Source organism: Panicum virgatum, chromosome 6N (genome assembly GCF_016808335.1).
Source record: "Panicum virgatum strain AP13 chromosome 6N, P.virgatum_v5, whole genome shotgun sequence".
Taxonomy (NCBI): Eukaryota; Viridiplantae; Streptophyta; class Magnoliopsida; order Poales; family Poaceae; genus Panicum; species Panicum virgatum.
The window spans coordinates 2,581,361-2,598,664 of record NC_053150.1 but is presented as its reverse complement, the minus strand read 5'-3'; the positions used below and the strand labels follow the sequence as shown (position 1 = coordinate 2,598,664).

General features: G+C 46.8%; 1 protein-coding gene and 1 long non-coding RNA gene across 2 annotated transcripts; both read right to left on the bottom strand.

Moving 5' to 3' along the window:
* Positions 1-12,096: 12,096 nt before the first annotated feature.
* Positions 12,097-12,927, bottom strand: LOC120679741 (SCARECROW-LIKE protein 7-like). Its single transcript, XM_039961394.1, has 3 exons — positions 12,704-12,927; positions 12,438-12,611; positions 12,097-12,385 (listed from the first exon to the last, which is right to left on the bottom strand). Exons 1-3 carry the CDS (start codon positions 12,925-12,927, stop codon positions 12,097-12,099), a joined length of 687 nt encoding a protein of 228 aa, XP_039817328.1.
* Positions 12,928-14,123: 1,196 nt separating this feature from the next.
* LOC120679488 lies at positions 14,124-16,919 on the bottom strand. Its single transcript, XR_005677206.1, has 6 exons — positions 16,349-16,919; positions 16,114-16,227; positions 15,816-16,008; positions 15,630-15,685; positions 14,877-15,534; positions 14,124-14,580 (listed from the first exon to the last, which is right to left on the bottom strand). It is a non-coding gene; the product is annotated as an uncharacterized LOC120679488 (long non-coding RNA).
* Between the last annotated feature and the right edge of the window lie 385 nt (positions 16,920-17,304).

Below are 17,304 nucleotides of genomic sequence, written 5' to 3'. Positions count from 1 at the left end.
ACATCAAGGCATAATGTTTAAAAATATTTATAAATGTACAAGTCATGTTAGCAGTCCAACTACTAGTCCCCTCAGGAGGTCGATGGAAGTCCTCTATAGATGTGACCGTCGTGGTAGAACTCGCCTCTAGGATCCAAGATCTCGTTCAAAATGAATCCGGCGAGCTGCTCGCACAAGGCGTTGATCCGATCAGTAGAGTAACATTCATCCCCCATTTGAGACATCTATCATTTAGGAAAAAAGGATTAACATCATGTGCGTTAGTACAATTATGAAAATATACTAGTGAACGGTTTGGACGTACTCTCGTTTCTTCATCAGTAGCCTTCCCGCATGGAGTCATGATGTGCAAGTAGTCGCATACGTAGTACCCGCACCAATCAGTTCCTTGTTGTTGTCTCGCATACTTAAGGAGAAACAAATAAATTACTCAATTTAGAACAATTTGGGATTATATACTTAACTAGACAAATCTTTATGAATGAACATACCGGATAATCCATGTTAACGTTCAGTTCGGGCCTCCATTGACCACGTCCTTTGTTATTTTTCACAAAAATTTTCCAAACCCTGCGCTCAAAGTTAAGTTTGATATTCAAAAATTGTTATTAACAGAAAAAGGATTTGATTGTGCAAACTGAACTTACCTGTTCAAGGGGTCTATGATATGTTGGATTGCGGACTTTGAATTTCTCATTGAGTCAAAGACTATAAGATTGCCGGTCTCTACGGAAAGTATGAGTAAAATCCAATTATAACTGCAGATATAGATAGGATATATACATAAATGTATTAGACAACTTAGTTTTTATTTAGTAATATAACAGAGGATTGAGTCGACCAAGACTTACCCAAAATTGTATGGTATGAATATATAGGATTTGTAATTTTGCCTAGTCAACGAATTGTACATGTTTTGGCACGTTTCCTTGTAACTTTCGTTGATCAATTTCTGGTTGACTAGCAAAGGAGACATGAAGCCGATCTGATGGTGTCATCCATGTTTTCGGCTTCTTTGGGTCTCTTGTCTAAACGATGCAATAGAAATTTTATAATGCACACATATAATTATGTTCTTGTTAACAAAAAGTATTAATGTAGAGGTAAGTGATACTTACAAAACCCAAATGGTGATGATAGAAGCGTCGAGGGCTTGTCGATGGTAAATGTGATATAAATTTTGGAAGTACACCCAGAAGTCGTCCTCCCCGCGGAAGAAATTATGGTCACGATACTTGACTCCAAACATTTTCCCTTCGTCATTCGCCATTCGCAGGTACCATCTATGCAAATTGAACATCTGCGTGCCTAGACTTTTCTCCTCTTCCTCAGTGACAAATGGTTTTCCATGCTGGAATAGAGTAATAGCGCGAGCGACAGGGATTTTTGCCTCCACATGCCCCGTTGCCTCCTCTAGCGTTAATCCAGTTTCAGAAAGAAATATTGCGGCCTGTAGGTCCGCCTGGAGTTGTACGTCCGTCGGGTGTAGGAGTGGCAACCCTGGCACCCGGAGGGGCTCGAGTTCTTTTTGTTGTGTGCCAAGCTGAGGAATGGTCTTGCCACATTTTTTCTTCAGATTTCTCACCTTGTGTGCCTTTGTCAGAGTACGATCATAGTCCGAGGGTAAGCTTTTCGGTTTTGGTGGGTTGTCTAGCTTTGCGAGAAGCTTTTTCCCTAGTTCTAGAGGTACCTTTTCCCTCGGCGGGGGGACTTTAGGCTTCCATTGTTCTTTTATATATCGAGCAGTCTCCTCTTCCAACTCCTCAGCGGTTTTCTCGTAGGTTAATTGTCTTTCAACCGTTTTCTGCTTCTTCTTTGAGGGTCCAGCCGATGGGAGGGATGCTGTCTTTTTCTTTCCCTTTTCTGCGGCAGGAGGAGTTGGAGTACTCGTGGCCCTTTGCGCCGGCGGAGACGGTGGTGAAGGAGGTGGTAGTGGGGACGGCGGTGAGGTAGGCCGCGGAGACGGGCGATCGGTCTGCACGGGAGCCGTTGTGCTTGCAGTAAGTTTGATGTCGGCCTTGCGCCATAGAACGACCCCGTGCAGTGTGTCTCCCAATGTCTTCTCTCCATCTCCTCCACGGAAGTCGAGCTCAAGATCCTCATTGTTTCCAACTATTTGCTCGACTGTGACGGAGGTGTAGCCAGGGGGTATCGGCCTTCCATGAATTGTAGTAGAAGGATTCAGGGGCAGGGCTGACCCGTATGCGACATGAATGGATATATTTCTTGCTCGCACATGAAGCTCGCACGGTGTCGGCATGGTGACATCATCTATTGGATACCTCTGGTCATCTACCGCCATTGGCTCAATCTAGGGTTGCTGTTCCGCTTGTACGTCGGGCGCCGCCGTGGATGCACAGCTGCTGCGTCGCTGAGAGGCCGGGCTTATCACAACATCCGGGTGCGACCCAGCAGTGCCCCTTTGGCTCAGAGCTAGCTGCACTGCCTCATTGACCCTGGCGTCCATCTGAGATTCCAAGGACGCAACCTTCTTGTTCATCTTTTCTTCTATGGCACGAAGTTTCTCTTCCTGTTCGGCTTTGCTCTTTCGGTGAGTCTTGTAAGAGGGATCTCTGGCCCAAGCAACTTTCCATGGGACCACACCGATGCCGCGGGCTCGTCCAGGGTGTTCCGAATTCTTTAATGCCCTTGTCAGCTCATCATTCTCCCTTTGAGGATGCAATGTTCCTTGTTGAGTCTCATCTATTGCAGCGACTAGATCGTGGGACACTTCTTTCATATGCTCGGGCACGACCAAACTTCCATCCAACTGGTTTAGTGTCACGCCATTAGCAAATAACCACCACTTGGATCTATCCGGCCAATCCCAAGTCGTCGGCCTGATGCCTCTATCCATAAGGTCTTGCCCCATCTTCTGCTATTTTTTAACTGACTTCTTGTACCCGGCAGCCCCAAGGTGGTGGTTGTACTTCTTATTTGCTGCATTCACCTTGGCTTGTTCGGATTTTTTTTGGGCTTCCTCTGATAGTTTGTATTGTTTGAACTCCTCCCAGTATGGTTTAACCTGAGGAAGGTCGTCCCAGTTCGGCTCCTTATCCTTCTTGATGTAATTGGTGTACAACTTCTTCTTGAAAGTTGCAAAGGCAAGGGCCATCTTTCTCAAGGTACATTTCTTCACAAGTTCTTGGTCAACTCCTTCAGAAAGAGTGAACATATCCTTGAGTTCTGCCCATAGCATTTCCTTCTGATGTGCAGGCACGGCGTGTTGCTGTTCTTCGGGTTTGGTCGTTTTCCATAGTCTTGTGGTGATGGGAATTCTTGCCCGAACAATAACCCCACATTGGTTGACAAATTTTGTGCTAGCATCCTCTAGAGCACTTGGACAGCCCTCTGCGTCCACTTCTGTGACGACCTGTCTTCCCTCCATTTTCATGGTTGGCCGGCGTCTCCCTTTTGACTGGCTCAATGAAGTCGATGCGGAGGTCGACTAAATTACAGAAAAGATATGTTAATCGCAAAACTAATCTACCGAAGTCACCATGCATATAGTTTTAAGATTCATACTGGAACATGCTGCTGTTGATTGGGCGGCAGCGCAAAGTCATCATCTTCTTCATCGGCATCTCCAGACATATTCAGGAACGAATCAGCTGTCTGAGCATCTTCTTCAGCGATTGTGATGAGGACATGACCAATACGCATATGACCAAGGCCCAAGCGAAGATAGAGTTCAAAGCCCACTCCACATTGAAGTCCGATTTATTCGCGAGTCCGGTTCGGACTGCAGGAGCAGGCCTCACGAAAACGGAGTGGACGTGGGTTCCCGATCTTCCGTCAGGTTCTGGATAACTCTCGTTGTAGGCGGAGCGAGACACACCGATCCGGCTTCAGATCCTAAAACCCGAATCCAGCAATCTTAGCACCACAACTCCTCTGGTTATCAACCGTGTCACAACCCAGTTGACCTCGCCAAGAAGGCTAATCCCTGCAAGCGCAACGAAGAACACAAGCAAGAACTCGAAAGAAACACAACTCAAATAAAGTGACTCTGCAGATGATTGATTAATCTCACAAGTTGGGGTTTCACAAACCGATGAACGGCGACAACTGTTCTTGACAGAATGAATCTAAGCAAAACCCAAGTAACCTAATTGCGGCTGCTGTGTATATATAAGAGAGAGGCTAGGGGGGCGGCCAAGGGGGTGGCCGGGCAACCCTAGGGAGTACAAGGCCTTCGGGCCCAAAAACTGGCGTCGCTGCATCCAGGAAGATTCTGGTCGTCATGTTGTTTCGACGATTCCCGTCGACTCCGAGTGTATTTTGATATGGGATCAGTTGGGTTGGAAAGCTTATCTCCTTATCTTTCCAACGATATATAGAACGCTCAAAACGGAGCCCGTATGTGGCCTGGGCATCCGTTTTCGTGAGGCCTGCTCCTGCAGTCCGAACCGGACTCGCGAATAAATCGGACTTCAATGTGGAGTGGGCTTTGAACTCTATCTTCGCTTGGGCCTTGGTCATATGCGTATTGGTCATGTCCTCATCAGATTGGCTGGGTGGTGTTGGCCCTCGTATCTTCGTTTATTGCGTCCAACATGTATTGCCCGGCGGCCTGCTCATCACCGAAGGGGTCCATCCTTAACTGAAACCGTAAAAATGTGTTAGAGTATGTGTCCATCCTTAAATGAAGCAGGAGAATTCAATTCTTTGAACGAATATGCCTGTTTGAGAGAGAGAGAGTGTGTGTGTATGTTAGAGGGACAGAGAAAGAGATAGAGAGAGTTAGTGAGTGTGTGTGTGAGTCAGTGTGTGTGTGTGTGTGTTTGTGTGTGTGTGTGTGTCTGTGTGTGTGTGTGTGTGAGTGTGTGTGTGTGTCTCGAGGGTCGATACTTTATACAATTGTGTTAGAGTGTGTTAGAGAGAGAGAGAGAGTGTGTGTGTTAGAGTGTATTAGACAGAGAGAGAGAGAGAGAGAGAGTGTGTGTGTGTGTGTGTGTGTGTGTGTGTGTCATGGAACGGGGTCGAGGAACCAGGTCAAGGAACGGGGTTGAGGGTTGAGGGTCGAGGTCTAGAGTTGAGGGTCGAGGGACGGGGTTGAGAGTCGGGGTCGAGGGTCGAGGGATGGCGAATGCGTGAGTTAGAGAGCGAATACGAAATTACTCGCCGTCGTTACTCGTCGTTACTCGTTGTTACTCGTCGTCGTTACACGAGTTACATGATAAATACATGAGTTACAGAAATACATGATAAATACATAAATACAAGCATTATTCACTCTCTATTTAAATACATGATTAAATAAAGTCTCTCTAATAACTAAATTCTATAACTAAATTATACACTATATATAATGAAAACATTGTACACTATTTGCAAGATGAAACATGGGTCAAAATGTTAAAGATATGGCTAAATACAAGTCTCTCTAATAAAGTCTCTCTAATAACTAAATACATGAGTCAAAATGTTAAAGATATGGCTAAAACAAGGTTCTAAGGGCTTATTTGCAAGAAACCAGGGGCTAGATCATAATTAAACCATAGATTTGAGGACTAGATTGAAAACAAAGAGGGCTGGACGGCGGGTTCAAAACCTAGAAAGCTTAGGCTCCTAAACAGAAGAAAAAGGGCCTCTCTGGAATTTTTGAACTGCAGTGTGGACCGCGGGTTAATTCGGGAAAAACCCGAGGGCTCTTTAGCAAAAAGACCGGCGAAGCGTTACGCTGGGTCTAATCTGGCGCGTCCGTTGCCGATTGGACGGCCCAGACCTACTCTGCGTGCGGGAGCGGCAGCGCTCGCCCGCCGGCGGCTCTGTCCGCGGCGGCGCGGAGCGGGGCTCGCCGGAGATGGCCGAACTCGGCCCTCCGGGGGTCTAGATGAGCGGGGCTTGGCCTGGGAGTGAGTTCGTGCGACGGCGAACTCGTCTGGGCAAACGGGGCGGAGGATTAGGGTTTAGCCGAGGCTTGCCATGGCGAGGGGTGGCTCTGCTTGACGGGGCTCGCCGGCGCGCACGGGTTCCGCTGGTTCTGGGCAAGAGCGTGGGTTCAAACGCGTACATGAGCGCGCACGGTGCTAAGGCAGACCGGAGCGGGGTGCGAGCGTGGCCGTGCGGTGCTGCTGGGCGTCTGCCATGGCGAAGCTTTGGCGGCGGAACGCCGGCGAAGGTGTTCCGTCCTAGGTGAGGGTTCCCGTGCCAAGATAACTAGCGCAGGGGGTAGAGAGGGTTGCGCGAATGCTCACTGAGACTTGGATTCAAGTGGGGAGGCTGTGCAGGGTCGACGGCGTCGAGGTCCGACGGCGGCGTGCGCGGCGGAGCTCGCGGAGGTGGCCTTGCGGGGGAGAAGCGGGCGGACGACGCAACAGGCCGAGTGCATAGGAGAAGCGGTGGTGCGCGCGGACTATGCGACGGTGCGCACGCGGAGATGGAGGGTGGCGGCGGTCGACCGGAGGAGTGCGCTGGTGAGCAGTGGAGAATGGAGGAAGAAGGTAACGGATTTATACCCTTGGCCAAGGGTACTGGGTCAAAAACTCAACCGGTACCTATGTAGGCCTTAGGTACCGGTTGTATCTCCAACCGATGCATGAAGCGAGGCCTTAGGTACCGGGTCTCCGCACAACCAGTGCCTAAGGGCCCAATGGACGGGAGATGAAAAGACCCTATGGTACCGGATGGATATCCAAAACCGGTACCTTAGGCCATTTAAAGTTCACTTTTCATGACTCTTTGACCCAGTTTGAACGGAATTCTTCAGTATCTCAATGATAACGCTCGGTAATTTGGGCTCCGCGGCCACGGTTCGACTCCCGCGCAACGCCCCACTTTTTTTTACCCAAATAGGACCCTAAGGTACTGGTTGGATTTTCCAACCGGTACCAAAGGTTCTCTTTTCTTTTCCCTTTTTTTTCTCTTGTAAATCTATTAATTGCCTCATAATTCATAATAAATCTGATATTTGCATAATAAATCTGATAATTGCCTAGAAAATCTGATAATTATCTAATAATTTAAATAATTGTCTAATAGTTAATATAATTGTCTAATAAATTTGTTATTTGCTCAATAAATTTATTAACTGCCTAGTAAATCATTCAACTAAGAAAATATTAACTATGGTTTTAGGTGCACAATAATAAATCATTTAAATGCACAATAATTTTAATTACTACATAATAAATCATTTAGGTGCATAACTAATTATTTTAATTTCATAATAAATCAAATAATTGCATAATAAATTATTTAAATGCAAAATAATTCTAAATACTACATGATAAATCATTTAGGTGCATAACTAATCATTTTAATTGCATAATAAATCATAATAAATCAAATAATTGCATAATAACCCATTTAATTGTCCAATAAATCAATTCATTGCATAAGAAATCTAATAATGTTCACAGAAAATATTACAAGACATAATCATTCAACTAAGAGAATATTAACGATGGTTCGCTTTACAATCGTCCATTCATTATGATCATGACGTGCGTACGGAGCCTCCTCTTCGGCTAAAAGAATACTTGTGTCAACCTCCACTGCGAACGGAGTCATATCTTCAACCTTATTGTATTCTTCTTCATCTGTGACATCGTCGACTCCCACAATTTTTCTTTTTCCTGCCAGAACAATATGGCGCTTTGCCTCATCTCCGGTACCTATAAAACTTGATTTATTCCTGGACTTGTCCTTTTTCGGTTTGCTAGACATGTCCTGCACATAGAAAACATGAGTGACATCTTTAGTTAGGACGAATGGTTCGTCTCGATAGCCAAGCTCTTTGAGGTCTACCGTTGTCATTCCGTACTCGTCGATATCGACACCTTTTCCTGTGAGTTTAACCCATTGACAACGAAATTGAGGTATCTTCAACGGCCCATAGTCGAGTTCCCAGATCTCTTCAATGTAACCAAAATATGAGTTTGTTTGGCCACTAGAGTCGGTGGCATCTATACGGACACCACTATTTTGATTGGTGCTCTTGTTATCTTGGGTTCTTGTATAAAATGTGTAACCATTAATTTCATATCCTTGGTACATCAGGATTGAATTTGCCGGACCCCTAGCCAGCCAAGCTAGCTGCTCATGAATTTGATCGTTGGCCATGACTTCCTTCTGCAACTAGGTGGCGAATGTATCGTTATGATATTTTGTAATCCATGTCTCAGACTTCAAAGGGTATATACTTCGCATAATTTGCATGTGCTCCTCCATGTATGGAGCCACCAAGGCTGATTGTTGCAGAACTGTGAGATGTGCTTTGCTCAACGTGGCATGATCTGTGGCATTTACTGATTTTCTTCCAAGTGTGCCCTTCCCAATCAGCCGCCCCTCATGACGTGATACTAGAATCCCAATTGGGCAGAGTTCTTCCACATAGTCAACACAAAATTCAATGACCTCCTTTGTGACGTAACCCTTCGCAATGCTTCCTTCTGGACGAGCCCGATTACGAACGTATTTCTTTAGGACTGCAAAGTATCGTTCAAAAGGGAACATATTATGAAGGAAAACAGGACCGAGAATACCAATCTCTTTGACCAGGTGAACTAGAAGATGCGTCATAATATTGAAGAATGATGGAGGAAATATCATTTCAAGACTGACTAAACTTTGGACAACATCCTCTTGTAGCCCGCTTAAACTCGATGGATCGATTGCCTTATAAGAAATTGTGTTGAGAAATGCGCATAGCTTTATGATTGTTGCTCGAACATTAGCTAGTAGAATACCTCTAAGTGCAACTGGAATCAATTGCGTCATCAACACGTGACAGTCATGGGACTTTACGTGTGCGAATTTCTTCTCTTTCAAGTTCAGTAGCCTCTTTATATTCGAAGAGTAGCCTGATGGGACCTTGATACTGTTCAAACAGTCGAGCATACTTTGCTTCTCTTCCTTACTAAGAGTGTAGCACGCAGGACCTAGATAATGATGTCCTTTATCCCTTTTTTCTGGATTTAGGGCGGCCCGTTCTTTTATACGTTGAAGATCTTGCCGCGCTTCCAATGTATCCTTTGGCTTACCGTAGACACCAAGGAAGCCTAGAAGGTTCACACAAAGATTTTTTATTAGGTGCATCACATCAATTGCGTGGCGGACATCTAAGACTTCCCAATAAGGTAACTCCTAAAAAATACTCTTCTTCTTCCACATAGGTGCACGTCCGTCATCACTCTGCACTGATCTGCTGTTGGGTCCTTTTCCGAATACTACTTTTATATCTTTGACCATTTCAAACACCATTTTCCCACAACGGTGCCTAGGCTTGGTACGATGATCTGTCTTTCCATTGTAGTGAGCATGCCTCCTCCTTAATGGGTGCTTGATCGGAAGAAATCGACGATGACCCATATACACGATCTTCCTACAGTGCTTGAGGTACATGCTGTCGGTTTCTTCTAAACAATGGGTGCATGCCCTATAACCCTTATTGGATTGTCCGGAGAGGTTACTTAGTGCTGGCCAATCGTTGGTGGTTACGAAAACCAATGCACGCAGCTTAAAATGATCCTCTGCGTGCGCATCCCACATACGAACACCCTCATCTTTCCACAACAATAGAAGATCCTCAATCAGTGGTTCCAGATACACATCTATATCGTTACCGGGTTTCTTTGGGCCGGGGATAAGCACCGGCATCATAATGAATTTTCGCTTCATACACAACCAGGGAGGAAGGTTGTATATACAGAGTGTCACAGGCCAAGTATTATGGCCACTGCTCTGCTCACCGAAAGGATTTATGCCATCCGTACTTAAGCCGAACCTTATATTCCTCGCATCATTTGCAAATGTTGGGAATGTTCTGTCCACTTTTCTCCACTGCGACACATCAGCGGGGTGTCTCAACATATTGTCTTGCTTACGTTCATCTTTGTGCCATCGCATCAATTTAGCATTCGTTTTGTTCATGAACAAACGTTTCAAATGTGGTATTAGAGGAAAATACCACATCACCTTGGCAGGCACCCTCTTCTTGACACGCATCCCCTCAACGTCGCCTGGATCATCTCGAGGGATCTTATACCGGCATGCGTTGCATACAGGGCATGAATCCAAATTTTCATACTCACCTCGATATAGGATGCAGTCATTAGGACAAGCATGTATCTTCTGTGTCTCTAATCCTAAAGGACAAACGACTTTTTTTGCCTCGTATGTTGTCTCCGGCAAAGTGTTACTCTTAGGGAGTAAGTTTTTTATAAGTTTCAGCAACTCCTCGAATTCCTTGTCAGACAAACCATTTGATGCCTTCCATTGCAATAATTCCAATGTGGTACCCAACTTCTTTTGGTCTTGTTTGCAATCAGGGTACAACAATGTTTTGTAGTCCTCCAACATACGCTTCAGATCTCTCGATTCCTTTTTGGTTTCGCAACCTTCCTCAGCTTTGCGCAGCATCTGACCAAGATCATCTTCTACAACGTATCCTTCAGTATCTTCTTCAGGCTCACCCATTGCAGTGTCATTGAAAAAGGAATTATAATTGGCTGCAAAGTCAGGAATCCTGTCCTTTTCTTCTACATTATTATCCAGCACAATTCCTCTTTCGCCATGCTTGGTCCAAACATAGTAGTTCGGCATGAAATCACTATTGAACAAGTGACTATAGATGGTTCTTGATGATGAGTAATCCTTCTCATTCTTACAAAATTTGCATGGACAACGAACGAAACCGACATACTTGTGTTTCTCGGCCGCTTCTATGAATTCATGCACGTCATCCATGAACTCCTTTGAACGCCGGTCGGCCATGTACATCCATTGCCGACTCATCTGGGTCCACAATACATTTATATACATCATTGTACTGTACAAATAGTTCATTCATACTACCAATTTATAACAATATATTTATATAATTGATAATGCATATAACTATAATAAATAGATACTATTCACTTATCAAATAAATTGAAAAAACATATAAATACAATAATTTGATAGTATTCAAATATCAAATAAATTGATAACGTATATAACTACAATAAGATACTACAAATAAAAATAATTATCACATATATAAACTAAATCAAGTAATAACTGTTTCTAAAAATTAATTGCTAAGTTATAAAGAAAAATAACTAACTTTTTTTCAAAAAAAAACAAAAATTCGCCTCCCCTCACCCCACTCAGCTGCCATGAACAGTGAGTTCACTGCAGATTGAGAGGGGGAGGGGCTGGGGTATTTATAGGATCGGGCCAAAGGCACCGGTTGATTTCAATGACCCGGTGCTAAAATTAATTCAATAGCACCGGGTCAAGGCACCAACCGGTGTCTTAGGCCCGAGCTCCTGGCAGCTGCCACGTTTCATTACCATAGGTACCGGTTATTCCTATAAACCGGTGCCTTTAGCGCCGCCTTAATTTGGTACCGGGTGCTGGTTCAGACCGGTTCCTATGGTGACGCATTGGAACCGGTTGGAACCACCACCCGGTACCAATTGCCCTCCACTAGGTCGGTCGATGACCAAAGGTACCAGCTGCTGTTGCAGCCGGTGCCGATGGTAGGACCGATGGCCCGTTTTCTAGTAGTGTAACTAGTAGTGTAACCTTCTAGCCATGGCCTTCTGCATGGTGATCGGATGGCGAAGAGACCCGCTCCTCGCAACAGCTGATGCTCGTGCTTCTGCCGCCCACAGGGATGCAAGAGTGAGCAGAGCCAACATGGTGTTGGAGTAGCCCATCTCTCAGTGTGGCCGGTGTGCTCAACTAGCCGAGAAGTTTGAGAATTTGTCTGAGCGCGTATTAGGATAAACACATCACACATACCCTTGCTTGGCTCGTGTTCACGATGATCCACCTTTATGTATAAACAGGCATGGAGATAGAAGACCGACAGCTACAGGTACGTGTCATTGCAATTTAATGTCGGTTAACACGAGAAGACAAGAATATAACCACACGTTACGTCTAAATTGGTCTCATAGCATCGAAAAATCGCCGTCTCCGTAAAATACCATCCAAAGTTCGCCGCTCCGTAAAATAGTATGGAAAGAATGCAACGTCACCTAGAAATAGGATTCTGTCACGTTCGGAGCCAACGCCGTTGCCTCAGTCAACTCTCTCCCTTCTCCTTTGCTGAGGCGACAGGCAAGCGCTGCTCCACCCCGACCCCGCCACCTCGCTGTTCTACGCTGACGAGCTCTTCACCGGCGGCGGCGGCGATCTTGATGGCGGACCCGGCGTCCCGGCCACAACGGCGCCGAGGAGGCACCCGCCGGCGGTGAGCAGGAGGCTCCGGAGGTCGTGCCGGAGTGCCCGGACGAGGTCCCGGTATGCGGCGGTTTCCGGGTCGGCGCGGCTGATGGCGTCCGCGTCGAGCAGCACGGCGGCGGCGAGCGGCTGCACGGCGAGGGCGTTGCCGAGGAGCAGCACCGCGGCCAGCTCGGCCGTGAGGGCGAGGAACGGCGCGAAGGGGCTGGAGGACGGGCTTGGAGCAAGATGCGTACAGGGAGCTCGGGGAGGAATACGCTGCCGGTGCGGCCACGGCGGCAGGCTGGGGAAGCGGCACCGGAGCTGCGGCCTTGGGCTGGGCCGCCACGTCGACGGGGGCCGCAGACGGGGGGACTGGGATGGACGGCGGCGGGGTGGTGAAGATGAGGCGGTCGAGGTCGGAGTCCGCGAACGGCGGGTCCCCTATGATCCTGTCCATCCACACATCGGACCATCGGAGTCGAAGTCTGCGGCGGCAGCGAGGTCCGAGAATACCACGTCGGCCGCGGACGCCCCGACGAACGTGTCGGAGAAGAAGTGTTCCGAGTGGGTCCACGCGCCGCTGGCATATGGCAGCGCAGCCGCCGGGATCTGGCCGTGCGGGGGCACCGGGGCCGGCGGCATCAGCGGCGCCTGGTGCGGCGGTGGCCGTCCATGAGCAGCTCCAGCAGCAGTATCCCCAGCAGGTGTCGGGGGCGGTGGACCACCCCCAGCGGAAGAAGCAGGAGCCGCGCGGCATGGGCGCATGCAGGCGGCCGGGAAACATCGAGACACAGGAGCTACGCGGCACAGCCATGCTGAGGACGGCAAGAAGGGAGGAGGGAGATGCGGTTCACGGCGTTAACGGGAAAGCGTAACAGAATAGTAGATTAAGTTAACGCTCTTTCTTTGCATGCTATTTTACGGAGCGGCGAACTTTTGATGGTATTTCGTGGAAACAGCGATCTTTGGATGCTATGAGACCAATTTTTCCAATAGTCTTACCCTTAGAACAAGTCCACCGCGCTGCCACCACGCACCGGCCACCTCTATCCTCCGCGCTCATAGGCCGCAGCACCGTCCAGCCGGCGGCCACCCGCAGCTGCAGGTTGCACCCGGCAGCCCCGCGCTGCAGCCGCTCGGGGCCCGTCCGCGCGGCGCCACATGTAGGCCGCAGCACCGTCCGGCCAGAGGCGGCGCACGTTTAGTTTTTTTATGCGTTTACAATACTAATTCGGAGTATTAAATATAGACTAATTATAAAACTAATTACACGGGTGGATGAAAATTCGTGAGACCAATCTATTAAGCCTAATTAATTTATCATTAGATATGGTTTACTGTAGCACGACATTGTCTAACCGTTGCGTAATTAGGTTTATTAAATTTGTCTCGCGATTTTGCCCGAGAACTATGGAATGAGTTTTGTCGGTTATCCATATTTAATACTTCTAATTAGTAGTCAAACATTCAATGTTACTGCAGCGCAGAAAAAATTATGGGAACTAAACAGACCCTCTAAAGTCTAGATCTTATATAAAATTTTATAATATATATATAGGACACCGCTATTTTATACCCTGGGTATGAAATAGTTATTCCATACCCGAGTTATTCTATACCCGAGCGGCCGAGCCAACCAGCGGGTGCGCGCCACCCCCAACTCCCACGCGCTCCCATCCGTCGGGCCTCCCCACGGTTTTCCTTTCCTCTCTCTGTTTTCCTTCCCCTTACAGTTTTCCTCCACGTCCCACGTGCGGTTTTCCTCCACGTCCCAATAGCATCTAACGGAACGAACCCACTGCTTTCTTAATGAGGTAGGAAAAGCATACTAAATAATTAACTATTTGCACTATACTACAAATGCCGCCATACTATAAGCAGAAAAATAATTCTCTTGAACACAAAAATCTTTGAATTATTTTGTAACGTGAGTAAAATTCTCAGCATTATTGAGACTTGCATTTGCAAATGCCATTATCACATTGTAAATATCATTATCTGCAAAGAATTGCATATCTTAAATCTAGAATCAACCCAATGATTGCCATACAAGTGAAGAAAAGGAACAACATGAGTACACCGGCCTTGGCACAAGCATGATTTCTTCGGAACATATCATCACACCACAAGGCTTAGAAAGGATTACATCACAGGCAGGCAAATGGATGTCTCAGAAAGACATGAACCATCACAGGCAAGCAAACACAGGCATGATTGATGAGCTGACGGTTATCCGTTGCTACTGCTACTACTACTGCTATGCTAGTGCACACAATTTAGATAGAGATGCCTAGCTATCTGCAACTATCTGGCAGGCCTGCGATCCCTCTCCAGTCAACAACCTTTGCATATCCCATGTCGTTTCACTTGGCAACCTCCCTGATGGCCTTCCAATATTCTTCTCCTTGCTCTGCACATCTGTAGGTAATACTGAAATCAGTAATTTGATGATGAGAAAAACCTAAGCGATTTGAGACGTAGCAAGATTTCAGATGTGATAGGAGGACATTTTTTCTTGTCAAGAAAATATTGGGATTGCAAATCCCTGAAGTTAATAAACATCAGGATTGTACAGACCATCAAATTCAGATTACATTTGCCATTAGCAACAAAATTGGTCATTGCCAAATGATTGCACAAACTACAGTTGAAGTAGAAGCTCGATCTATTTACAAAATATCAAATGTTTCCTCGGTTGCGATGATCGGTAATACCTGTGCAGTGAGCAGGATCATGGAGTGAATGTCCTGCATAAGAAATACTTTGTTTGCGAAAAGCATTGCCATAAACACTACTCCATAGCTAAAGTCTACAGCTATACTGCAAGAACATATATACAGGGAAATTGTCAGAACTTCCAATGCACTTTAACCTACAATCTGGTATGAATCAGTTGTGTAAACAAAAATCAAAAGAAAATTGCTCTTGGAAATATATCTACTCGCATTAGGTACTGAATTACCTATACGGTAAACCAATATTATTTTCTAAACTGACAGGAAGATTTCAGAAAACTAACCAAAGGCTAGTTCAGTTAGCAAAGCAAATGGGATCAACAATGTACTCCACCGTTTACTGCATGAGTTGAAGTAGTATTCAATTAAAAAAATAATTCCCACAAGGATATGCGTATGCAGCAGTATTTCCATTCATAGGTGGATTTAATTAGAGGCAGTACTCACAGTTCAATGCATGCAGAAGGCTTGGTTACATCGAGATCACAATTCAATGCTCACAGTTGGTATTGTCAAAAGCATCTGGCACATGAGATTTACCCTAAACTAGGTGCAGTCCCGATTCAAGTATCAATGCATCCAAATAGATGTGCAGATACATTGAGCTCCAAGACCAAATGAGATCTGGCTCAATGTGCTTCACAGGAAAAGAACTAACCCAGCTTTCTACTAGATTATTACTTATCAAAATTGCTGTGAAAAGCTGAATTCGTGATTGTTTGACTGACTGACCTGCTAGCTCAAATCCTCCATCCAGCATGTGTACTCGATCTCAATTGCAGACGAATCTATATGTGCATATGGAACACAGAGAAGGAAAAGAGTTTTAAAATAAAACTAAGCTCATAAACATGCGAGATCAATAATAGGCGAACTAGCAGGACGAAAAACACATTTGAACCTGGCTGCGGGCCATACCTGCGTCTGTACGGTGCAGCTCTGTCCGTGAGTGTGGAGCATGCCGGGATTCCCATAGCCGGCATCCTCGCTACCTTGCATTTCACCGAGGCCAAAACTGAGATCTAGATCCAGCACTAGCCAAACTGTGATGCCTTCGCTTTGAATGCAGCAGGTGCAATTCTTGGTGCTGAAATCCAACTCGATCTGATACCTGCAGCGAGGAAGAGGTGCATCATTAGAGATTTCTGATGCCAAAACCTCGAGAAATCAAGTACAATCATGGGGATTCGAAGGGGGGTGGCAGGTGGACGGGCACCTTATGCATCTGGAGAGGACATCCCCAATGATTCGACAGCTCAGGTGAGGGTGAGCATGCTTCCAGGCCGAAAATGGCCGCTGTCGTTCGCGTCCTCGATCCACACAGCGTGGCCTGCAGCAGGCGAGAAGGGAGGCGGAGTTAGAGTCTGCGCGGCCCCGGTACTGAGGGAGTCATTGAGGCCGCCAGAGCTGCTAGCCTCGGGGATGACAGATCCATAGGGGATAGAGGGTACCTTGCGCCGGTAGGGGAATCACCAGCGATTTATCCAATATTGAGCAGGCGTCGGGGGTAGCTTGAGCGGGGCAGGACCTCGTGTGGAGGATGACGAATCAGCGCGGACCGGCACGAATCGGCAGCGGATGAACTTGAATCGCCGGTCGGTGTTCGGGTGGATGCGAGCAACCGGAGATGGAGGGCGTGCTAAGGAAAGGCAGGCCCAAGAAGGATAGGGTCGCAGGATCTGGGTGCCGTCGGCAGGTACTCTCCTGGGGGCGACGGCGACGGGAGGACCGAGCGACGTCGCGGAGCGCCGATGGGAGCTACGGAGTCGGGAACGGAACCGATCAAATCCCGAGCTGCAAAACAGAAACCAGCATCGGTGGTGGGGCGCGTCTGCGGGAGGGAGCGGCGAGCCGGCGACTAGGCGCCGGGATTGGGTGGTGCGCCGCCAGGAACAGAAATCGGAGCGGGTGCTGGGCTCGGCGGCGGCGGAGCTGGTAGTGGGGGTAGTGGGGTGGGTGGGGGTGGGGGCGGGGGGAGTGTGGGGGGCGACGCGGACCGGGCGAATCGGTGCGTGCGAAACCGGAATGCAGGGTGGGTCGAGCGGAGCAGCATATCTGGTGCGGAAGGTGAGGTCGGGTATGGAATAAGCTATTCCATACCTAGAGCTACTATATATATATTTTTATAAAATAAAAACAAATATATTAATATCTTTTTAATTTAATATGTTTGATAATTATTAGGGAACATTGACAACTAAAATAATAATTTATTTGTACTTTTAGAATTGATTTGATTACCATAAATTTGCATTCCATAATATCCATTGGCTCATAAAAAGATACTCTCTTCGAGTGTTTCTTAATTTAAAATCATCAAGACGGTATTGAGATCAATAGTGTCCAATATAGTCTTCTCGATGTTGCACATTGCCAAGTCATTTAATCTTTCTTGTGACATAGTTAA

Coding starts and splice junctions, on each gene's coding strand:
- LOC120679741 (XM_039961394.1), bottom strand. CDS start 12,927: ATGCGCCCATGCCGCGCGGCTCCTGCTTCTTCCGCTGGGGGTGGTCCA. Junction 12,612..12,703: donor GAACACTTCTTCTCCGACAC/GTTCGTCGGGGC, acceptor GTGGATGGACAG/GATCATAGGGGACCCGCCGT. Junction 12,386..12,437: donor GCCGTGGCCGCACCGGCAGC/GTATTCCTCCCC, acceptor CCCGTCCTCCAG/CCCCTTCGCGCCGTTCCTCG.